At 51.4% G+C, this 17,879-nt stretch overlaps 1 protein-coding gene across 2 annotated transcripts in view; it reads right to left on the bottom strand.

Moving 5' to 3' along the window:
* apbb1 (amyloid beta (A4) precursor protein-binding, family B, member 1 (Fe65)) overlaps positions 1-17,879 on the bottom strand; it is a 69,495-nt gene that overhangs the window by 34,268 nt on the left and 17,348 nt on the right. The window contains exon 15 of one of the 2 annotated variants that reach the window (XM_080006328.1): positions 2,449-2,808. The exons of the other annotated variant lie outside the window; for it this stretch is intronic. Coding sequence (XP_079862454.1) covers positions 2,694-2,808 — 115 coding nt within the window. The 3' untranslated portion in view covers positions 2,449-2,693. Of the gene's footprint in view, positions 1-2,448; positions 2,809-17,879 lie in introns of those variants that run through there. 2 annotated transcript variants of the gene reach the window in all.

Here is a 17,879-nt window from a genome sequence, read left to right as displayed (position 1 = left end):
TTTGCCGGCGCGGAGGCGAACAGTTGACAGGTCCGGCTTTTTTGCTGGAACAATCTGGAAGGCTTTGGAATCCAGAAAACCTTGAAGCGGCGAGGGACCGCAGCTGTGGCCCCGGCGGCCCCCTGCTGGGGCAGACTCTGCTTCGCTTTACATCTCTCTCTTTTTACCCGAGCAAAGGGCAGTGAGCACAGTTTAATGTTCCTCCTCTTGTAAACAGAGAGATCCCGATCAGAATTTAAGGGGAGAGATAAAACTCCGGGAAATCGACACCGAGTTGGTGGAACTTTGGATGATGCATCATCCGAGCTGCAGCTGCACGTTCTGCGCAGCTCAAACCTCCGTCCGTCCGCTCTGCGTGGCGCATTCTGCTGAGCTGTTTTGCATGTGAACACGGTGCGGTGGACCTAAGAGGAGACAGCGGTTGGGCTCCCTCTGTTGGTGCGTATCCAGTCATCTGCATCTCTGATCACTGGCTGAGGGGGGCGGGGGCGGGCTTGAGGCAGTGTTCACGGCCTTGTTTTCAAGGTCACCGGGAGTTGGCCAACATCCATACTGATGGCGAGTGGATGCGTACCTCCTGAGAGTTACAAGCCCACACGTCACGTACGCATTTTTTGTTATTTTATCTCTCATTGGTATGATTAACGGCTCTGTTCTGAATTAATGCCGCCCTGGTTAAATCCGCGGTGCTGGGGAAAAAAAAAATATATATATATCGAGTTTCGCGAAAACAGTATCTGTTTAAATTGGTTGGTACGCCGTGACAGGGATGCACAAAAAAAGTGGCTACTTTCAAATTTCAATATAATAGAACAGTTATTCAAAGAAGAAAAATACTGAGGGAACAACCTCTCATGTGACATATCTCTGGGCGTAGTATGTAAACGACGCCAAACGGCACGGACATCTGATTTGTCTATTATCGTGGACTAAAGCAGCGATGTCAACGCACCCATCAACACCAGCTGTATACACACCCAAACAACATTCATTTGTAAGAGTAAGAGCAAACAAGTCCACGTTGGCCAACTCCACTTCCGCCCCCGTCCCCTTCCTGTCGCCCGTTTCTTAAGCCTCGCTCAGCAGATCGCCACGCCACCGCCTACGCCGAGAGTTTGCTCTGATCTCGGGAGGAAAAGCCGTCTCACATTCACCTCGTCGGCCGCGAGTTCAAAGCCGCGCTTTAAGGCCGCGTTGCTCGACAGCGTCAGCGGCTTGTCATCAACTCGCACCACGCGAGGCGGCCACGCCGGTGCAGGTAAAACTCGCGCTACGCCGTGCGGCGGCTGAACTTAAAAGACAAACTCCGCCCGGATCTCCTGTTGATATACAGGCGTCGCGGAGGAGGACCCCGAAGCCCCCTCTCAGAACCTTCAAAGTGAGTTTTTATCAAAAGTCAAATCTCCCCGGATAAGGGACGCGAAGCCACACTTCATAAGTCCGTTTAGCGCGCTCTATTGTCTCACTCTGTCATTCCGGGGGATAGGATTACTTTAACTCCCCAAAGGGCGATGGCGAATTCAAGTGGCCGCTTTCAGACCCTGACAGGAAAATCTATAGCGGCTCAATGAGCGGAGAGGGAGGGGGGGCGCGGGTTTAGCGTCGGACTCATCTGGCAGGCGGCGGCGGCGGCGGCGCTCCGCTCAAATCTGTTTTACATTTTCTCCCATTTTCCGCCGTTGACCTCGGCGCCGGCGTGGCGTCAGGACGAGCGGAGCGGTCCGGCGCGGGGGCGCCGCCCGGGGCACGGCGTCCGTGCGGTGCCAGCCGATCAGGCAGCCGGACGGCGATGGAGCCGCTTATTGGGGGAAAAAAACCAACAAACAAACAAACAAAAAAAGAAAAACAGCGCTTTCCGGGAGGCTCCGTCGAGGGCGAGAGGGAGGGCTGACATTTCAGACGGAACCCGTGTTCACCCCCCTCGCCGTTGTCTCCGACGTAAAGCCTTCCAAACTGCTGGAATATTTACGACTCGTGTTTCAGGGCAACCAGGTGTTTATTTAAGAAGGCGAGACGTGTTTGTGTACGTCATAAACAACTTGACTTGGAAAGGTCAAGTGCTGTTTGTCAGCCGGCAGATAAGCCATATAAACAGCACGGGGGTGAGGAGGTACTGGGGGCCATTTTTGTTTTATTCCCCATAAACCATTTTTCTCCCGAATACACAGTCACCACTGCATGCACACGGGTACACCGGCTCTAGTTCATGTCCCAAAAGGAATACGAGATATTTCCTTTTTTTGAAAATAACAAACTCATCATGCAACATGTACATTTTACATTTTCTAAGTGAATGTCCAACAAATGTTCATTACATATTATAACATGAAATGTATTTGTTCAAGAGATGTTCAAGAATTATGAATTATAATGTAGATTAATAATGACATTAAATATCCTAGCTCAAATACAATACACAAGGACAGATTCATTATCATCATTGTCAGTTTTTGTGTGAATACATACCAATTCAATTTGTTCGTGGTAGTTCCCCATATAGTAGGTCACATCTAAAGTGCGCCTTTACAAATATCACACAATGAATCAATTTTGGGCATTTTATTGGAAATACCGGGCTTTTTCGAGATTCTATTCAACTGTAAGAGACTATATTCCACTTGATGTATTGTACCAGATTTAGTAACATAATTCATTGTCATATGTAGTCCCTTGGCAGGTTAAAATCATTACAATTAACTACACAAACAGTACAGGTATATGCCACACCATCCACAAAACAACTTACGCTGACGGCTCTTCCGCCCATTTTCTGGGTCTTCTACTGTCTGCTTATTTTTCACTTGATGCCTGATAAAATAAAAGAAAAATGTATTTCATTCGCATCACAGGGATGTTTTTCCATTACAGTAATGCACAATACTTTTACGAGGTGAATCAATCATGGTCCTGCTGTCACTATAAGTTCTCACACTGAACCACATATCTATCCATCTGCAGGTATCAGGGGGTGAACTGAATACTTTACCTTTTTTTGAAGGAGGTTTTTGGACATTATCTCTCTTCAATAAAGTAGGAAATAGGAAAGGATAAGAACTGTTTTTCCAATAAGTAAGTGTAGCGCACAAGTATGAAGGCGTATACCATAAGCGTAGTGGTAGGCAAAGTATTATGTTCAGGATAGGCTTAGGGTTTTATAACGTTAGAAATATCGACTCTAATGCAGAAGAGATTCACTTATTTTGACAAAAAGAAACATGTGGATCAATAAAATCAGACAAAATGTAGAGACTAATGAATCTCAGACTATTGACTTTCACACACTTTACAGACCTGCAGTATTTATTGTAGTAAATTTCAAATTATGCACGGGCTACAATTTATATTTCCCCAGACGGAAAACCCAGCATTCCTTTTCCACCCCACAGCGCAATAGCCACAAGCCAACATATTCACATTTTGACTGGTGAACTGCCAGTGGGAACAAAAACAACCGTTCCCAACTCCCTTTGTCTTTGTTTGACCTCCTCTGCCAGGACGACGAGGGTCTTTCAGGAAGGAGTGCACAGGCAGCGATGAACTGATGGAGCGATGTCTTTAATGAGCTATGCCGGGGCTGTTGTCTCTCCATTTAATTAGGCAATTATGCACCCTTGACGCAGGGGGTGGGGGCCTTTAAGGTCACAGGGGAGGGGCAGGCGATGCCACCGCGCCAAACTGTCACTAACGTAGGCGGCGAGGGTAAAGCGCAGGTGAGCCCCTCTGGGAAGTGCACAGACCTTGCTCTCCATTGGGAGCTATTAGAGCAGTGTGTCCCATTTACATTCAGCTCAAGTGGATTTGTCCATTTTCAACCTGTTTAAATGTGATTAAGTTGGCGATTGCCATCCCAGGTGCAGCGGGAAGTTGTCAACACCGTCATAGATACGGTCCAGCGGAGAGGAACGGCATTTCCTACCGACATTGACGACAAAGGCATTGGGGACAGAGCACTAGGGCAGGGTGATATTGATAGGAAAAAAATTATCACAATATTTTTTTTTTTACCAATACCGGGACAGCGATTATTTGGCGACGACTATTGATGCTTTTGTTAGAATTTCACACACAAGCAACAATCATTCGTAATGTGAGAGGCGGTGGCGTCGATTAGAACATCTAGAACCGTCTACGAAGTTCGGAACTAGACGATGACCAAAATCCAGGAGGACATCCTCCCCTCACATCACAGTATTAAGTCGATATCACACGGATACATCCTAGCTCGCAGAACGCCGGGCTGCTCACTCCACCCTTGGCCTGGAAAAAAACTAAATACTTAGCGCTTAGTTCTCTGAGCGAGCACCGTTTGTAGCCGCCGCCGCCGCCACAAGACTGCATTCCTCCAGTCCCTCTTTTCGCACCAGAGAATTCTGATTACAAATTCATTGCCATCTGGTATCCACGCTTGTCTCTGCCCATTTCTTACTGTTGCCAAAGCAGCTTCCCATTTCCTTCCCTACCCCCCCTTCCTTCCTTCCCTCCCTCCCCGAACGGCTCCAACCTCATGTCCGTGGGTCCCAGAGGACGTGTCGCTGCACTCCTGACAGGCAGGAAAGAAAGAGCTATGCAGAAGATTTGAAATGTATACTCGGGGTAGCACAGTCACAGTTCCCTCCCTCCGTTCTCTCTCTCTCTCCCTCCCTCGCTCGCTCGCTCTCCGGAAAAAGGAAGGACATAAGTCATGTCGGCGCGGCGGCTGTCATCACAGAAATGGATGAGTCGAATTTCATTTTCGCCGGCGCGCGCGCAACGCCTCTCCGGCGTCCGCGTGCCCACGCGACCCCGCGCTCGGCTTTGGCTGCCTGCGATCCCCTCCTGTTGCGGAATTTCCAGCGCGGATCTGGCGAGATGAGCCCGGCTGGGCTGCCGAGGGGAGAGAACTGGGTCACGCTAAGGCAGCAGTTCTACGGAACAAACGAGGGACACACTTCCAAGCGGTGTTTCATCGCGAGTTCTGACGTACATTTCGTGAGGAATCGCACTTATACAGGAGGGACACTCAGCGGGGTCCAGACATGTAGACAGGGAGAGAGAGAGAGAACATAGCAAAAGGGGGCTTCCCCTAAGGCAGCGATTCCCAACCCATGGGCCGCGGCCTATCAGGTATTGCAAGTGGGCCGCCAATTCACGGGCAAAACACATGGATTTTATTGAAAAAATGAATTAAAAAATTATTAATTCCAAAAATGTTTTCAAATGTAAAAAAAAAATGTTAAATAAAAAATTTAAAATCACGTCATGGTATTTTTTCTTTAAAACCTTCAAAAATGCATCATCACTGAAAGATAGAGGCTCATGGTAGGGCGTACTACGTCCATGACGCACCACGATCGACCTGCACCCGCACATTTTGGAACTTGCGTTGATAATCAAAATGAATGGCACAGGCGGGGCAGTCCCGCCTGTCAAGCAAAGAAGAAAGGCCCGGAGAAAGTATCGCGCTGAATACTCATCATTGGTATGTTTTTGGACGGGCACGGAAGACGAACCGCTGCCGCCGTGCGTGGTGTGTTCCGAGATTTTAGCAAAGGGAGCTCTGAAGCCGTGTCAACTGCTCCGTCAACCTCCGGACAAAACACCAACAGGACATGCCCGAGACGCTTTAATTCTTCGATAACAAACTCAAGGAGCATCGGGCCGAGAAGAAAGTCATGGAGACGTCACGTGTGGGCGCCGAGAACAGCGAGGGCAGCGGAAGCGTCCTATCGGGTGGCCCGACTCATAGCCAAGCCTGGCTAGCCGCGCACAATCGGGGAGGATTTAATTCCTCCGGCCACAAAAACAAGGTGGCGGGGGCCGTGTTGGGAGGGACGGCGTGCGAGCCAATCAACCTCATCTCATTGTCTGACAACTCAGTCAGACGCAGGATTGACGAGACGGCAGAGAAACGGGTCAGAGCAGCTGATAACGAGCATACGAGAGAGTGGTTTTTATGGAAGGCGGAGACGTGGTCCAGGCCAGTCGAGCGGTCAGACTCTGACTCGTTTGAGAAATCTGTCTGACTTTTTTGGACAAAAGGAGGAAATGCGGCATCCCCGCCACCGTGATCAGTCGTGTCGAAGAGCAACGCTTCCCCGTCCCGGACGCCCGGCGCAGCTGGATGGAGAGCCCCCCGGTCTTGTGGACCTCTCCCGCGACGGCGCATGGAAACTGTCTTTCTCGCAGAGGCGCCTGACCAACTTCCGGCTTCACGCCGCTGCCGAGCGTCCCGATCTGTCCGACGGATTTCCGGTGCCTTTCCCGACGACTTTCCTCTGTGAGACTGAGCTTTACGGCGCTTGTGGCATTGAAGAGGAAATGCAGGAATAAACTCATGGTTGATCCAGATCTCCACCCGAGACCGTCGTCCCTTCAGCCAGACATACAGGGTTTGGTGTCTGCCAGGCGACACCAGCCTTCTCATGAGGTGAGTTGATATTAATGAGCTGTAAGGTTATTTTTAACCCACCTCTTTTTTTGTTTTACCACTACTGCACTGTTTGCATGAGAATGCATATGATTGTTAAAATATACGTCCTCTGAGAACGCCCTGTCTGGCTCCTCATTGCCTCTGGTCGGAGGCGGGCCGCCGACACTTGAGATTGTCAAGTGGGCCGCCAGTCTGAAAAGGGTTGGGAACCGCTGCTCTGAGGGAATGGAAATAATTAGGAGGTGGGTGTGAAGACCCCCCGTCTTCCTTCCTGGGAGACGATCAATGCGCCTCTGTGGTCGCCCTGGACTTAGATTACAGAGCGGGGCATCCTGTTCTGTTTAAGGCTTAAGAAAGATATTGAAGAGGTAATTTCTATGACGCTCCCTTCCCCAGAGCCTCGGGGGCACCGGGGCGGACCCGGCGACGGAAGGTTCCACGCCGGCTTCGCACCCACGCAGGCGGCGTCGCCACGGGGACACAACGCGTCTGCGCGGCGGAGCGATACGCCGCCGGTTACACGAGAGGCGGCGTTCCGGCCCTGCGTGGGCGAACCAGTGTCGTCGAGGCGGCGATCCAGATCAAGAGGACGCTCTTTTGAGCCGCACGGTGCCACACGTTCCATTCATCCCTGCGGGGGAATATCTTCAGAGGAAACACGGAATAAATAATGGAACGGCTGTCGCTTCACCCAGTAGGAAAGCGGGTGAGGCGGGATGCGCGTTGAAATATTTCAAATGTAAGCGTGTGACGTACGCACCGTGCATGTGAAACGTGAACGTCTGAAGCCGATTCACAGGCTCCAAAAGCGACGCGCAAAGTGTGGCGAAAGTACGAATAAACAACGACGCACAAACGAACACGTCTTCTGCCCCCGTTTCCGACCATAAATCATCATCGGTCTGCGATCATACCCGGGAAAAATGCATCGGACGCAATTTGGTAAAAGGGCGTCGCCCCCCTGGAGAGTCGCGGCCCCGGCGGTGAGCTCGGTGTGACACCGCTCCTCGCCGCCGCCACAGAAACCAAAGCGGGGGACGCAAGCGGGGGACAGAGGCGGGGTACAGAGGCGGGGGACGGAGGCGGGGGACGGAGGCGGGGACGGAGGCGGGGGACAGATTCCTCCCGCTCAGCGTGAAAACACGCTCGCTTCTGTAGCGGCCGGAATACACCAACACATCAATCTGAACCAAACGCGATTAATCCGTCGTTACTCCTCGTTCCCGTTCTCCCTCCGGAGAGATGAGGGCGTCCTATCACAGCGGGCCGCCTCCGCCGCCCGGTGAACCATGGATCCTTTACGGGAAAAAAGCGCAGCGTTCTGGGTTAGAACAATGGGAATTATTCCGCGTTTCGCCAGCTGCCGGGAAAGATACATATTGAAATAGGCTCCGTGGCCGCGTGACCCAGCCAGCTCATTACCGTGGTAGGCAACATCAATCCTCTCAGTAGGTATTTGGGGCTTCCAGCGGTTTCGGAGCAATCAATTTCCCAAAGCGTCTCTCTGACTTTGACTGGAGAACACTTTAACAAACACAAAACGGAGCGAGAAGTGAGAGATTAGGAGACCGCATCGCAGTGTGTCCCTTCAGGCGATGAATTACACATTTTCTTCGATATTTTGCTTGATCGTTTATATTTCCATACCAATAGCTTATCCATTGCATTGTATTTTCTGTATAATTTTCTATTTCTCTTAGGCTATCTGTGTATATTGGGCATTTTTTATTTTAACTTTTAAAATTGTATTTCATTAATTTTTGTTCCCCCCCAGATTGTTTTTTTTTTTTTTTCGGAATGGTTATCGTCTGCAGAAACGCACCGACGCCCACCGCGACAAATTCCTTGTACTGTATATGTAAATGCACCTGGAGGAACAAAGGCACAATAACACACACACAGGATATGTCTCGGTTCCAGGGGACATTTTTCCCTACTTCAACGCGCGCCGTCCACGTCCTACGGTGAAAGCCATCGCGGCGCAGGGCATCGTGTCATCGGCTCCGCTAATGACGCCTGCGCTGAAGTTGCCTTTGTGTGGTTAATTGCTTCGGAGCCGCCTCGGTATTTCCTTATAAGCTGCTGTAAAGCGTGCCAGGGCCCGGTCGCCGGGCGAGCTAGCGGCGGCCCTGCACGCTGTTGCTAAGGTTTTATTTCATTGCATTTCACAATAACAACTCACCCTTGCACCGCAGCTCAGGCCCAGACAGCTCAGCATGGCGGCAGAATATAGAAGATGAACCCCACCGCCGTGCGGTTGTTGTTCTACTCGGCCCTCAACTTTTGACTTAATTGGCTTTAATTTTCAATTCCATTTTCACTGAAGCGACGCGTGCGTTGTGGCCACATTACACCAAACACTGAACTAATTAGTCCAAGCTGGGCAGGCTGAGCGGGGGAACGGTGGCCTGTGAGGGACCATTGGAGGGAGCTCACTTTATCTTTGGCCCTTTCTCGCCCTGCGTTCTTGTCTGTGCTTGTGTTCTTGTGGACTTGCGAAACGTCATCGGTCGCAGCCCAAGTACTGTTCCAATTCAAAGTGCGCATCCAGCCGAGTCCAGTCCAAATGCCCGGATGTGGACTTGCTCCGCCCATTTTATCGAGGATGCATCGGTGGTGACTTGTGTGGACTTGGGACAGCCAAGTATCCCAGAATGCATTTTGCAGAATGACCGTCCTGCGTCCTCCCGTCCCCGGGAGTCTGTACTCCCCAGTCGTACTTGCCAAGTCTGAACTACCAAGTCCGCAAGTCCGGACTTCGCGTACTTGGTATTTGAGGTTTGTTTCGAATGCTCGTTTGGATATTGAGATAATTTCTATTAATGAAATGCAGAACAATTAAATCCCTACGCGGAAAATAATAACACAGAGAAAGATAGACACCCCTCGTGCGCACAGACACCACACCCTCCCCCCGCACACGGGGCAGCCACCCATGTAGGAAAGATTTCAGCGGGGGTTAATAACCCAAAATCGAAATATTTTGCATTGCACCGACCCCATTGCGACGTATGAGCAACCGCGTCCATGAATGTCAATTAAAACAAAAAAGGCGATAAGAGGAGGACTCGATGGAGCGTCGCCGTATTCTCGGGGGCCTCAGCCAAACGCGTTGGGAGCCCCCGCGCCGCGTGCCAATCAGAGAACTCACGGCCCGTGAGCACCACGGCCCCGGTCTCCATTTTTATTATTATTTTTTTATTTGATCCCCGGCTCACGGCTCAAGGTCGCGCTCGCCTTTGCCTCCACGCGGCCCCGCCGCTCCCGCTGCACGACGGGTTCTCACGCCAGGCCGTGCTGGCTCAGCTCTCTGTCCCACGGCTCCCAGGCGCTGCCCTTGCCCTGCAGGCACTCTGCAGGGACTCAGCCTGTCAGCCCACGACGCCCACGAGGAGGAGGAGGGAGGAGGAGGGGGAGGAGGAGGAGGGAGAGGACAAGGCAGAAGAGAAGAGGAGGAGGTGGAGGATGGAGGAGGAGGAGGAGGGGGAGGATGGAGGAGGAGGTGGAGGATGAGGGGAAGGAAGCAGGAGGGAGAGATTAATAAAAAAAACAAGGGAGGCAGAGATGGGCAACGGTGAAGAGAGGAGGAAAACAAATGAAAGGAGGAGAACGAGGGAAACACTGGAGGGAAACACATCCCACCACACCCCATCACATCCCACCACACCCACCCACATCCCCACCACCTCACATCCCCACCACACCCCTTCACATCCCCACCACACCCCATCACATCACCACCACACCCCATCACATCCCACCACACCCCATCACATCCCACCACACCCACCCACATCCCCACCACCTCACATCCCCACCACACCCCTTCACATCCCCACCACACCCCATCACATCCCACCACACCCCATCACATCCCACCACACCCACCCACATCCCCACCACCTCACATCCCCACCACACCCCTTCACATCCCCACCACACCCCATCACATCACCACCACACCCGCTCACATCCCTTTCCATTCACTTTCTCACCCTCGGCTCAGGAGGACTCCGCCCCTCCGCGCTTACCTCTCTTCCTCCCGCAGAACACGGCGCTGCCAGCCGGGCTGAAGCCGGCACAGCCGATTAATTTCATAACTTAATTCATTACGTTTTCTCCTCACGCAGCTAAAGAGCGCCGTCTGTTAGGAGGAGGAGCCGCGCCCGGCCCCGACAGGCCCCAACAGGCCCGGTGGGCGTCGGAGGCGCCGCCGTGCACTCGGGCCTTTGCCTAAGAGACCCTCCCGCCGCCCCGGCACGCCGATGAAGACGCCGCGCATCTGTTACCGACCCCCGACCCCCGTCCACACACCGGCTCTGGCGGCCGCGGCGGAGGTGGAGCGGGGGGGCGGGGCGAACGGGTTTCGATGGGAGACACGCTCACGTTTATGAAAGCAAACGGATAAAACCAGAGACATGGTGCCGTCGTTTGCTTTCAAAAATGTCAAGGTTGACTCCCAGTCAGGACGGGGAAATTAAGATCCCCATCCTCCAAATGTATGGGTAATATAACACGCACTTACACACACACACGCACACACACGCGCGCACCTGCATACTAATATCTACATTTCTCTCCCCGTATCACCTCAACTTTCCATCCCTCACGGACGGTATTTTTCCCTAAAAACCTCTTTCCACTTCAGAGAGATGGAGAGACAGCGGGCTGGAAGTAGATGGATGATGATTATTCAGCCGCACCCTCTCTTCTCTTTCTCCTCTCTCCATTGATCCCGTCCCATCAGAGGCTCCATAAATATTAATGGGGGGGGGGGAGAGAGAGAGCTTTGTTTTAGCAACCTGTGTGAAGATCAGAGCGTAGAACAATAGAAGTATCTGGACATGTTTTCCTTTCTCTTTCCTTTTTTTTTTCCCCCGTTTTTCTTTTCCTTTCTTTCTTTTCTGTCTTTCTTTTTTTCCCGCGGGCAGGCAGACTGTCGGGCAACCTGCAGAGCGTCCTTGGGGGAGGGGGGAGGGGGGGAGGAGGCGCCCGGCCCCGGCCCAGCGCCTCGGGCTCAGTGTGTTTAAGTCAAGGGCGGCTCAAGGGGAGTTGCTAATGTGCGAGGACCCGGGACGGATTCAAATTGGGGCCGATCGCGAGCCGACTCCCGAATGTGCCCCGCCCCCCTCCCACGCCCGCCCGCCCCGCGCAGACGTACGGTGGACCGGTGAAGGCGAGCTTTTTTTTTTTGGTGCGAGCGATGCGGAAAAAAAACAACAAAAAACAAACAACAAACAACAAACAACAACCCGGAGCCTCACCGTCCATTTGAATAACATCAAGAAGCAAGACGCTCACGCCCTGCGACAGCAGCCCGGAGCACGACGCCAGGGGGAGCAACGCGAGAGACAAAAGAGGGCGAAACGAGCCCGGCAGGATTAAAAGCCGCCATCCGTCCTAATGTCATTTAGCGCGCGCGTTACCTGACCTCCATTTTCTCTCGCCGACCCAGGCTGATAGCGGCGGGGGTCGCGGCGCCGGCGCCTCGGCGCGGTTAAACGTTTTAATGTAGTGACCTGACACGCCGGTGTCCACAAAGCAGCCCCCCCCCACCCCCGAGATCCGCGGGGTCCCCCTCCTCTCCCGGAGGGGACAGTGATGGAGGGTCTGGTCGGCTGGGGTTACGAGGGAGAACCTGCGGAGAAACCAATACGGCGCACCCGTCCTCCCCGCCCAACCCCCGCCCCGCCCCCCCAACCCCCGGCGAGAAGAGAGCGCAGCTCCTCGTCTCCCCAGGCCGAATGGATCCCTCTGGTTGACGGGAGTTTGTGATTTACGACAGACGCTCTCCTACCTCTTTTCACTGTTGAAACAATACGTGTGACATGGGGCGCGAATCGATGATGTAGAAGAAGGGTGTGTGTACAGTGTGTGTGTGTGTGTGTGTGTGTGTGTGTGTGTGTGTGTGTGTGTGTGTGTGTGAGCGCATGCGTCTCTTTCTTTTATGGGAAGTGGAGCTGCTTGGCTGTGTGGGGGTATGAGTGATGCAAGCCATCCAACCTGAGATGCAAGACATCGTAGGTTAAGAAGCTGTGCGAGATATCGGTTTCCGGAGGGTGGGGGTGGGTGCTCAGGCTTTTTCTTTTGGCGCCGGGTCTGACGGTCGAGCGTGTGCTGAAAGTACGGGCAGAAATGCAGACACAAAGCAGACTTGTGTTGCCTATAATGTATATTCTGCCTTTTTACATTCAAGGGAAAGATCCTCTAAATGCTGATATGAATGCTTGGCTGTGAATGACGGCGGCGCAGGCGGCGGCGGCGGTGATGTGCGCTGCCTTTCAAGACACAAAATAAATAAATAAATTAATAACCCGGAAAATGTTTTATGCGGGAAAATGTAAACCCAGACCGCCTTAGAAATGGGGGGGGGGGGGGGGGTGATGCCTGTGTCATCAGTTGAATGTTGACACAGCTCTAAAAATCAGTCAAAAAATAATACAACAGTGAATGTACTACATTTAATTCCGATTTGGTTGACATTTTTTTGTCGCCGTAATCCCCTTCACATGGTCGCTGCGCTTCCAAAGAGGTGCCGACCGGCACCATGTTGGCCGCGCCGTCGCACATATGGGCCTGACCAACGCCACTCTGGCCATGAATCACCGGTGGGCGGGGGCCTGCACTTTCAGGGCGGGGGCCCCGCTTTTGGGAGAAGCCGGCGCCGTGCACTGGCATTCCGTTTGCTTTGTGCCGTCGGAGAGTTGCCGGGGAGGCCTGTAAACAAGTTTTCCCGCATCCAGCCCAGGGGTGAAGCCCGTGGCGGCCGGTCTGCGACAGCGCCGAGCCGAGCGCCGCCCGTGTCACGCTCCGATGGCTCAATTTAAATGGAAATTGGATGAACTGCTTGGAAGTGATCCAGCCATCCAGAACAATTAACCCATATTACTGGAAGGCCTTGGAGGAGTAATTTGACTTTGAATGAGCATGGAGGGAAAGGCAGTGGTATTTAATACGAGCGAAAACACAATAGCCCGCAGAGCTGAGGGGATACTGTTTACCGCCGCCAGCAGAGGTTTAATGTCACACGTTCTTTCTTCGTTTTTTTTAAAACATGCTAAAACGAATCCTTCGTCATGGGATAAGTCAAATCAAACATGATTTGTACTGATGCGGTTTCCTATTTTGAATTTGCTTGCAAACTAGCACCTGAGAAATAAAACGCCTTGTGATTTTTGTAAACTTCCAAGGAAAACGGAGCTGCACATTTTGGTATGGCGGGAAATATCCACGTTCTCAGCGTCGAGTTCATTGGAACCGTTGCTACGCTTAAGTCTCGATCCAATTTCCAATGTGACAATAAGGAGTTGCAAAATCTTGCTGGTTCCCATCATTTCGCCACAAGAACAGTTTCCTCCCAGCTGCAACGGGCCTCATCGACAAGGCCCGGGGCCCGGGACCCCGCACTGAAACGGACCCCCCCCCCATAGACACTACACGGTCCTGTACGCCTTTCAATGCTGTACGCATTGAACGGGTATGTCAATGCGTTATATTAACGCACATCCCTCATTCTTCTGGACTATTATCCGTGAACATTGCACGTACATTTATTTTCCTGCACAAACTGTACAGCTTTATTAAAAAAAAAAAACAGCCTTTTTTCAAATACTCTTATATATTTTACGTATTGTTTTACGTTTATATTTCATGTATGCACCATACGCCAAGACAAATTCCTCCTACGTGCAAACTTACTTGGCAATAAAGACGATTCTGATTCTGATTTATAACAGTTCACAGCACAAACCCGCCGAACACTTCCCTCTTAAACCGCAGAGTCCAGTGGGGAAACGTTCAAGCCTTTCCAAAAAAGAAAGTTGAGAACTCCTTCTCAGTTGACAGTCAGACAGCCTTTATATGTTATATCAGAAGAAGAGAAATGCGCATAAATGGTGGATTTTATCGGCTGTTTGGGACTCGTTTGCACTTCAGCAAATCAGCTCTTTTAGCGACACCCGCGCTGACGTACGGGACTAGAAACAGGGAGTCGCGTGGCTTCCTACTGGCAACCTGCTTGCATCCAACGTTACGCTCCGGATGTACTGAGGCAATTGCAAAAAGTATTCCTTCAATAAAATGTGATATTACTGTTCCCGAAAACACGTCCAAAAATACACAAAGACATGCGAGACCACGCATATATTGTAGGCTCCGCGTTTTCAAAAGGAATATTTAATATTTAGGATTTAATATTTGCTTCGGCTTAAACGTTTGCCCCCATTGGACTGCACTGGAGCAGAGTGAGACGCGGCGGCAGAGTGAGCGGCGCCGGCGTCGTCTCCAAATTGAAATCGAGAAAAATTCCGAAAGTGTTTGCAAAGCGGAACTGGATCAGTATGGGGACCAGCGCCCGCCGCCCTTTGATGCTGATGTGAAAAGACAAGAGGCGGAGGAGAGGAGGAGGAGGAGGAGGGGAGGAGAGGAAAGGATGTACAGGAAGCCGGGATCAGCGCGCCGCGGGCCAAGGCGGCTGAAGCGCGGTGGACTTTGGAGGAGCTCAGGTAAATGGGTGAAAATTGCCTGAAAACAGCTTATGAAATGCGGTGCAGGCAGTATTTATCTGCGTCTCAGGCGATCCTGCCCGGAGATGGGGACGGCAAAATGAGAATCAACAGCCGGCTTCTCCTCCTGTCGGGGCCATTTCATCTCACGCCTCTCCACGGCAACACGTAAAAGGAAACTGATAAATAGAAAGCGAGCGGGGAGGCGCCCGCCGCTGCCCTCGGCGCTCCGCCGGGTCATTTCAATGTATTTTGTCCAAAGCATAAGAGACCCGCTCTATATTGCCGCCCGTGCTAAATTTATATTCAAAAACGTCACGTCACAAAGTTATGTTATGCTTTCAAAAAACGGTTCCAAACAGTCTACTTAAAAAAGGAAACACTTTTAAAAGGCCATAACCTCCTCTAATCCTCCATTCCCGTCCCGACGTCCTCCATTCCCGTCCTTCGCAGGCCTCGTCCGCATGTATACGGATCGTCTTGAAAACGTAGTATTTTCTCTGCGTTTTGGGCACCCGTCCGCGCCAAAACCCCTGTTTTCGGTACGGGAGGCTAAGCTTTTGGGAAACGCCTTCCAGGGGCGGAGACTTTGCAGAGCTCTGTTTTCCGTGTCTTCGTGCGGCGAAAGTGAAACGGAGCTTCTTGAAAATGCCCGCGCCGGGACCTCGACCTGCGCCAGGCGGCTACGAGCGTCTCCATTTAAAGTTTACTTTCTGGAATGGCGTCAGTTCAGTGTTGTGCATTAGTATTAAGAAGAAGATTAATACGCCGCGCGCTCCAAATGTTCTTCTGTGGGGTTGGAGTTAATGTCAAGTTTTATGACGGGTGGTGTGTGGGGATGGTGTGGTTTGAGCAGCCACACCTGACCTGGATCTGGGTGATTGGGATCAGAGTGGCTGCATAACCGTTGCTCGTTGGTTGGTGTAACGAGCAGCAGGAGAGGAGCCCGTGTCATGACACATGTTCCATCTGCTCCTGGGCTAATTCCACCTAGCCTTCTCTCTACGGTCAACTGGTGTGTCTACAACCCCGTCTCCTGTGTCTCTGTGCTGGAGGTCCCTGAACGTGCCACTTGGGGGGCACGTGGTAGAAACTGCCACAACATGGTATCGTCCCCGACTCGGCCTGGCGTGCTTATGTCAGCGTTTTAATTTTTGCATTCCCGTGTGGAGGGAGATTTTTAAACGGGGCGGGGTGTATAGGTGTGGAGGAGGCCTGAATCGAAGGAGTTTAACATTCTGGTGATGGCACGCTGCCACAGAGGGAGGAGAAAAAAAAAAAAAAAAACACACCCCAGACTGGTACCCTTTGTCTTTGTCACAGCCCATTAGCACATGTCCAGTGGGCAGAGTGGGAGAGACAAGTGTTTGGGGCGAGCGGGGGGGGGGGGGGAGCGCCACGGCGCCAGGATCCAACAATAACACACAATCTCGGGCCTGATTGTGATTCCGCTCTCATCGGGGCCCCCAGCGACAAGCGTCGAGCCGCCGAAGATTCTAATCATTCCTGTTGTCAGATTGCTACCCCAAGTGAGATTGAGTTGAATGCTTGAGCAAATTTGCAAAGTAATGATGCAATTTGCTGCAGGATGACTCGGGGAGGCGCTTCGCAGGGCTCGCCGGGAGTCCGGCTCACTGGAGGCCGGGATCGGGAAGTCGCGGTTTCCTCCCTAGCGCCCCAACAGTCTCCAACAGTGAATTAATCCTGAGCGCTTAATCAAAACACCTGTAAAACCAGTCGACGGGGGGATTTCTGCACGGAAACGAACCCCGGCGACGGCGCGGAATAATCAGAGGATTTATTTCTAGTTGTCTCAATTTCGGCATTTGAGCAGGCAACCAAATAGAGACGTATTATGCACGCTCCGTCGGCCGTCCTCAGCGCTAATGAGATGTGTCACTTTCACCAACTTTAATCAGGGAACATCATGGATTGACACCGCCCTATGAACTGTCCGTACCAATATGAATTGGTTGCTGTCTGCTCCGCGTGTATAATGAATAAAGATTCCAGGTTCAACACCAAATACACGGCCACTTTATTTATATGCATGGCAGCTTCCGCTCTCAATAGCAATTACTTCTTTTAGAGATTTTGACAATTTATTTTATTTTTTCCCCCCACTGAAGAGTGAGGGTCAAGGATGAGATCTATCACAGTTGTATATATATCAAAGATGAGCTCAGAATGATGTAAGAATTACCTTTTATGTATTCCGGGGACGTTGCAGCAGAGACGAGGGAGGAACATCGGAAGCAGCGAGAGACGGCACCAGCACATTTGGACGCCGTTTGGTCGATCGATCTCGGGTCTCTTTAAACAATTCAATGACAATTCCATATTCTTTCGGTGCAAATATAATAGGCATTGTGCGCAGAAAACCACAGTAAATTCCATTGTCCAGGCGTGAGTAGGGGGTCATTAGGTGGAAATATAGATTGGCCTCCTGCGACGACGCGAAAGCGAATCCTGTAATGGGCCTCACAGGTATGCAAGGGACCCCAGGTGTGGAAAACATTAAACTTCATTTTAAATACTTACGCTCGGTGACATCCGACGCCCACTTACAAACAATATCCTGAACCTTGGGTTGAACAAAGGAAGCAACAAAGAGCAAATCCACCGGAGGACGAGAGCGCGACTCCTTCATTTGCATGTGTTTAGTCAGAGCGAATAAATCAGCCATTCCGAGCCACGCCGCTTTGTCTGCTCACTTTGGGAAGGACAAAAAAAGGGGAGAGGGATTTGCCCAAATGTAAAATAAATTAATTCATAAGCGACAAATCTATCCAAGACAACGCTTCTTATTTCTGTCTAGAATTCTATCTGAGGCGTACTCCCCAAACTGATGCCAGAAAACCCGATGCCACGTGTATTTCAATGTGCAGTTAAGATTATATTGTATTAATTACGACTTTTTCACTCGTGCAATGTAAGCTTTGGCCAATATTCCAGAATCCAGCGAT

The sequence above is a fragment of the Zeus faber genome, assembly GCF_960531495.2.
Source record: "Zeus faber genome assembly, chromosome: 9".
NCBI lineage: Eukaryota > Metazoa > Chordata > Actinopteri > Zeiformes > Zeidae > Zeus > Zeus faber.
The sequence above is the reverse complement of the archived record's forward strand: the minus strand, read 5'-3'. Positions and strand labels throughout refer to the sequence as shown.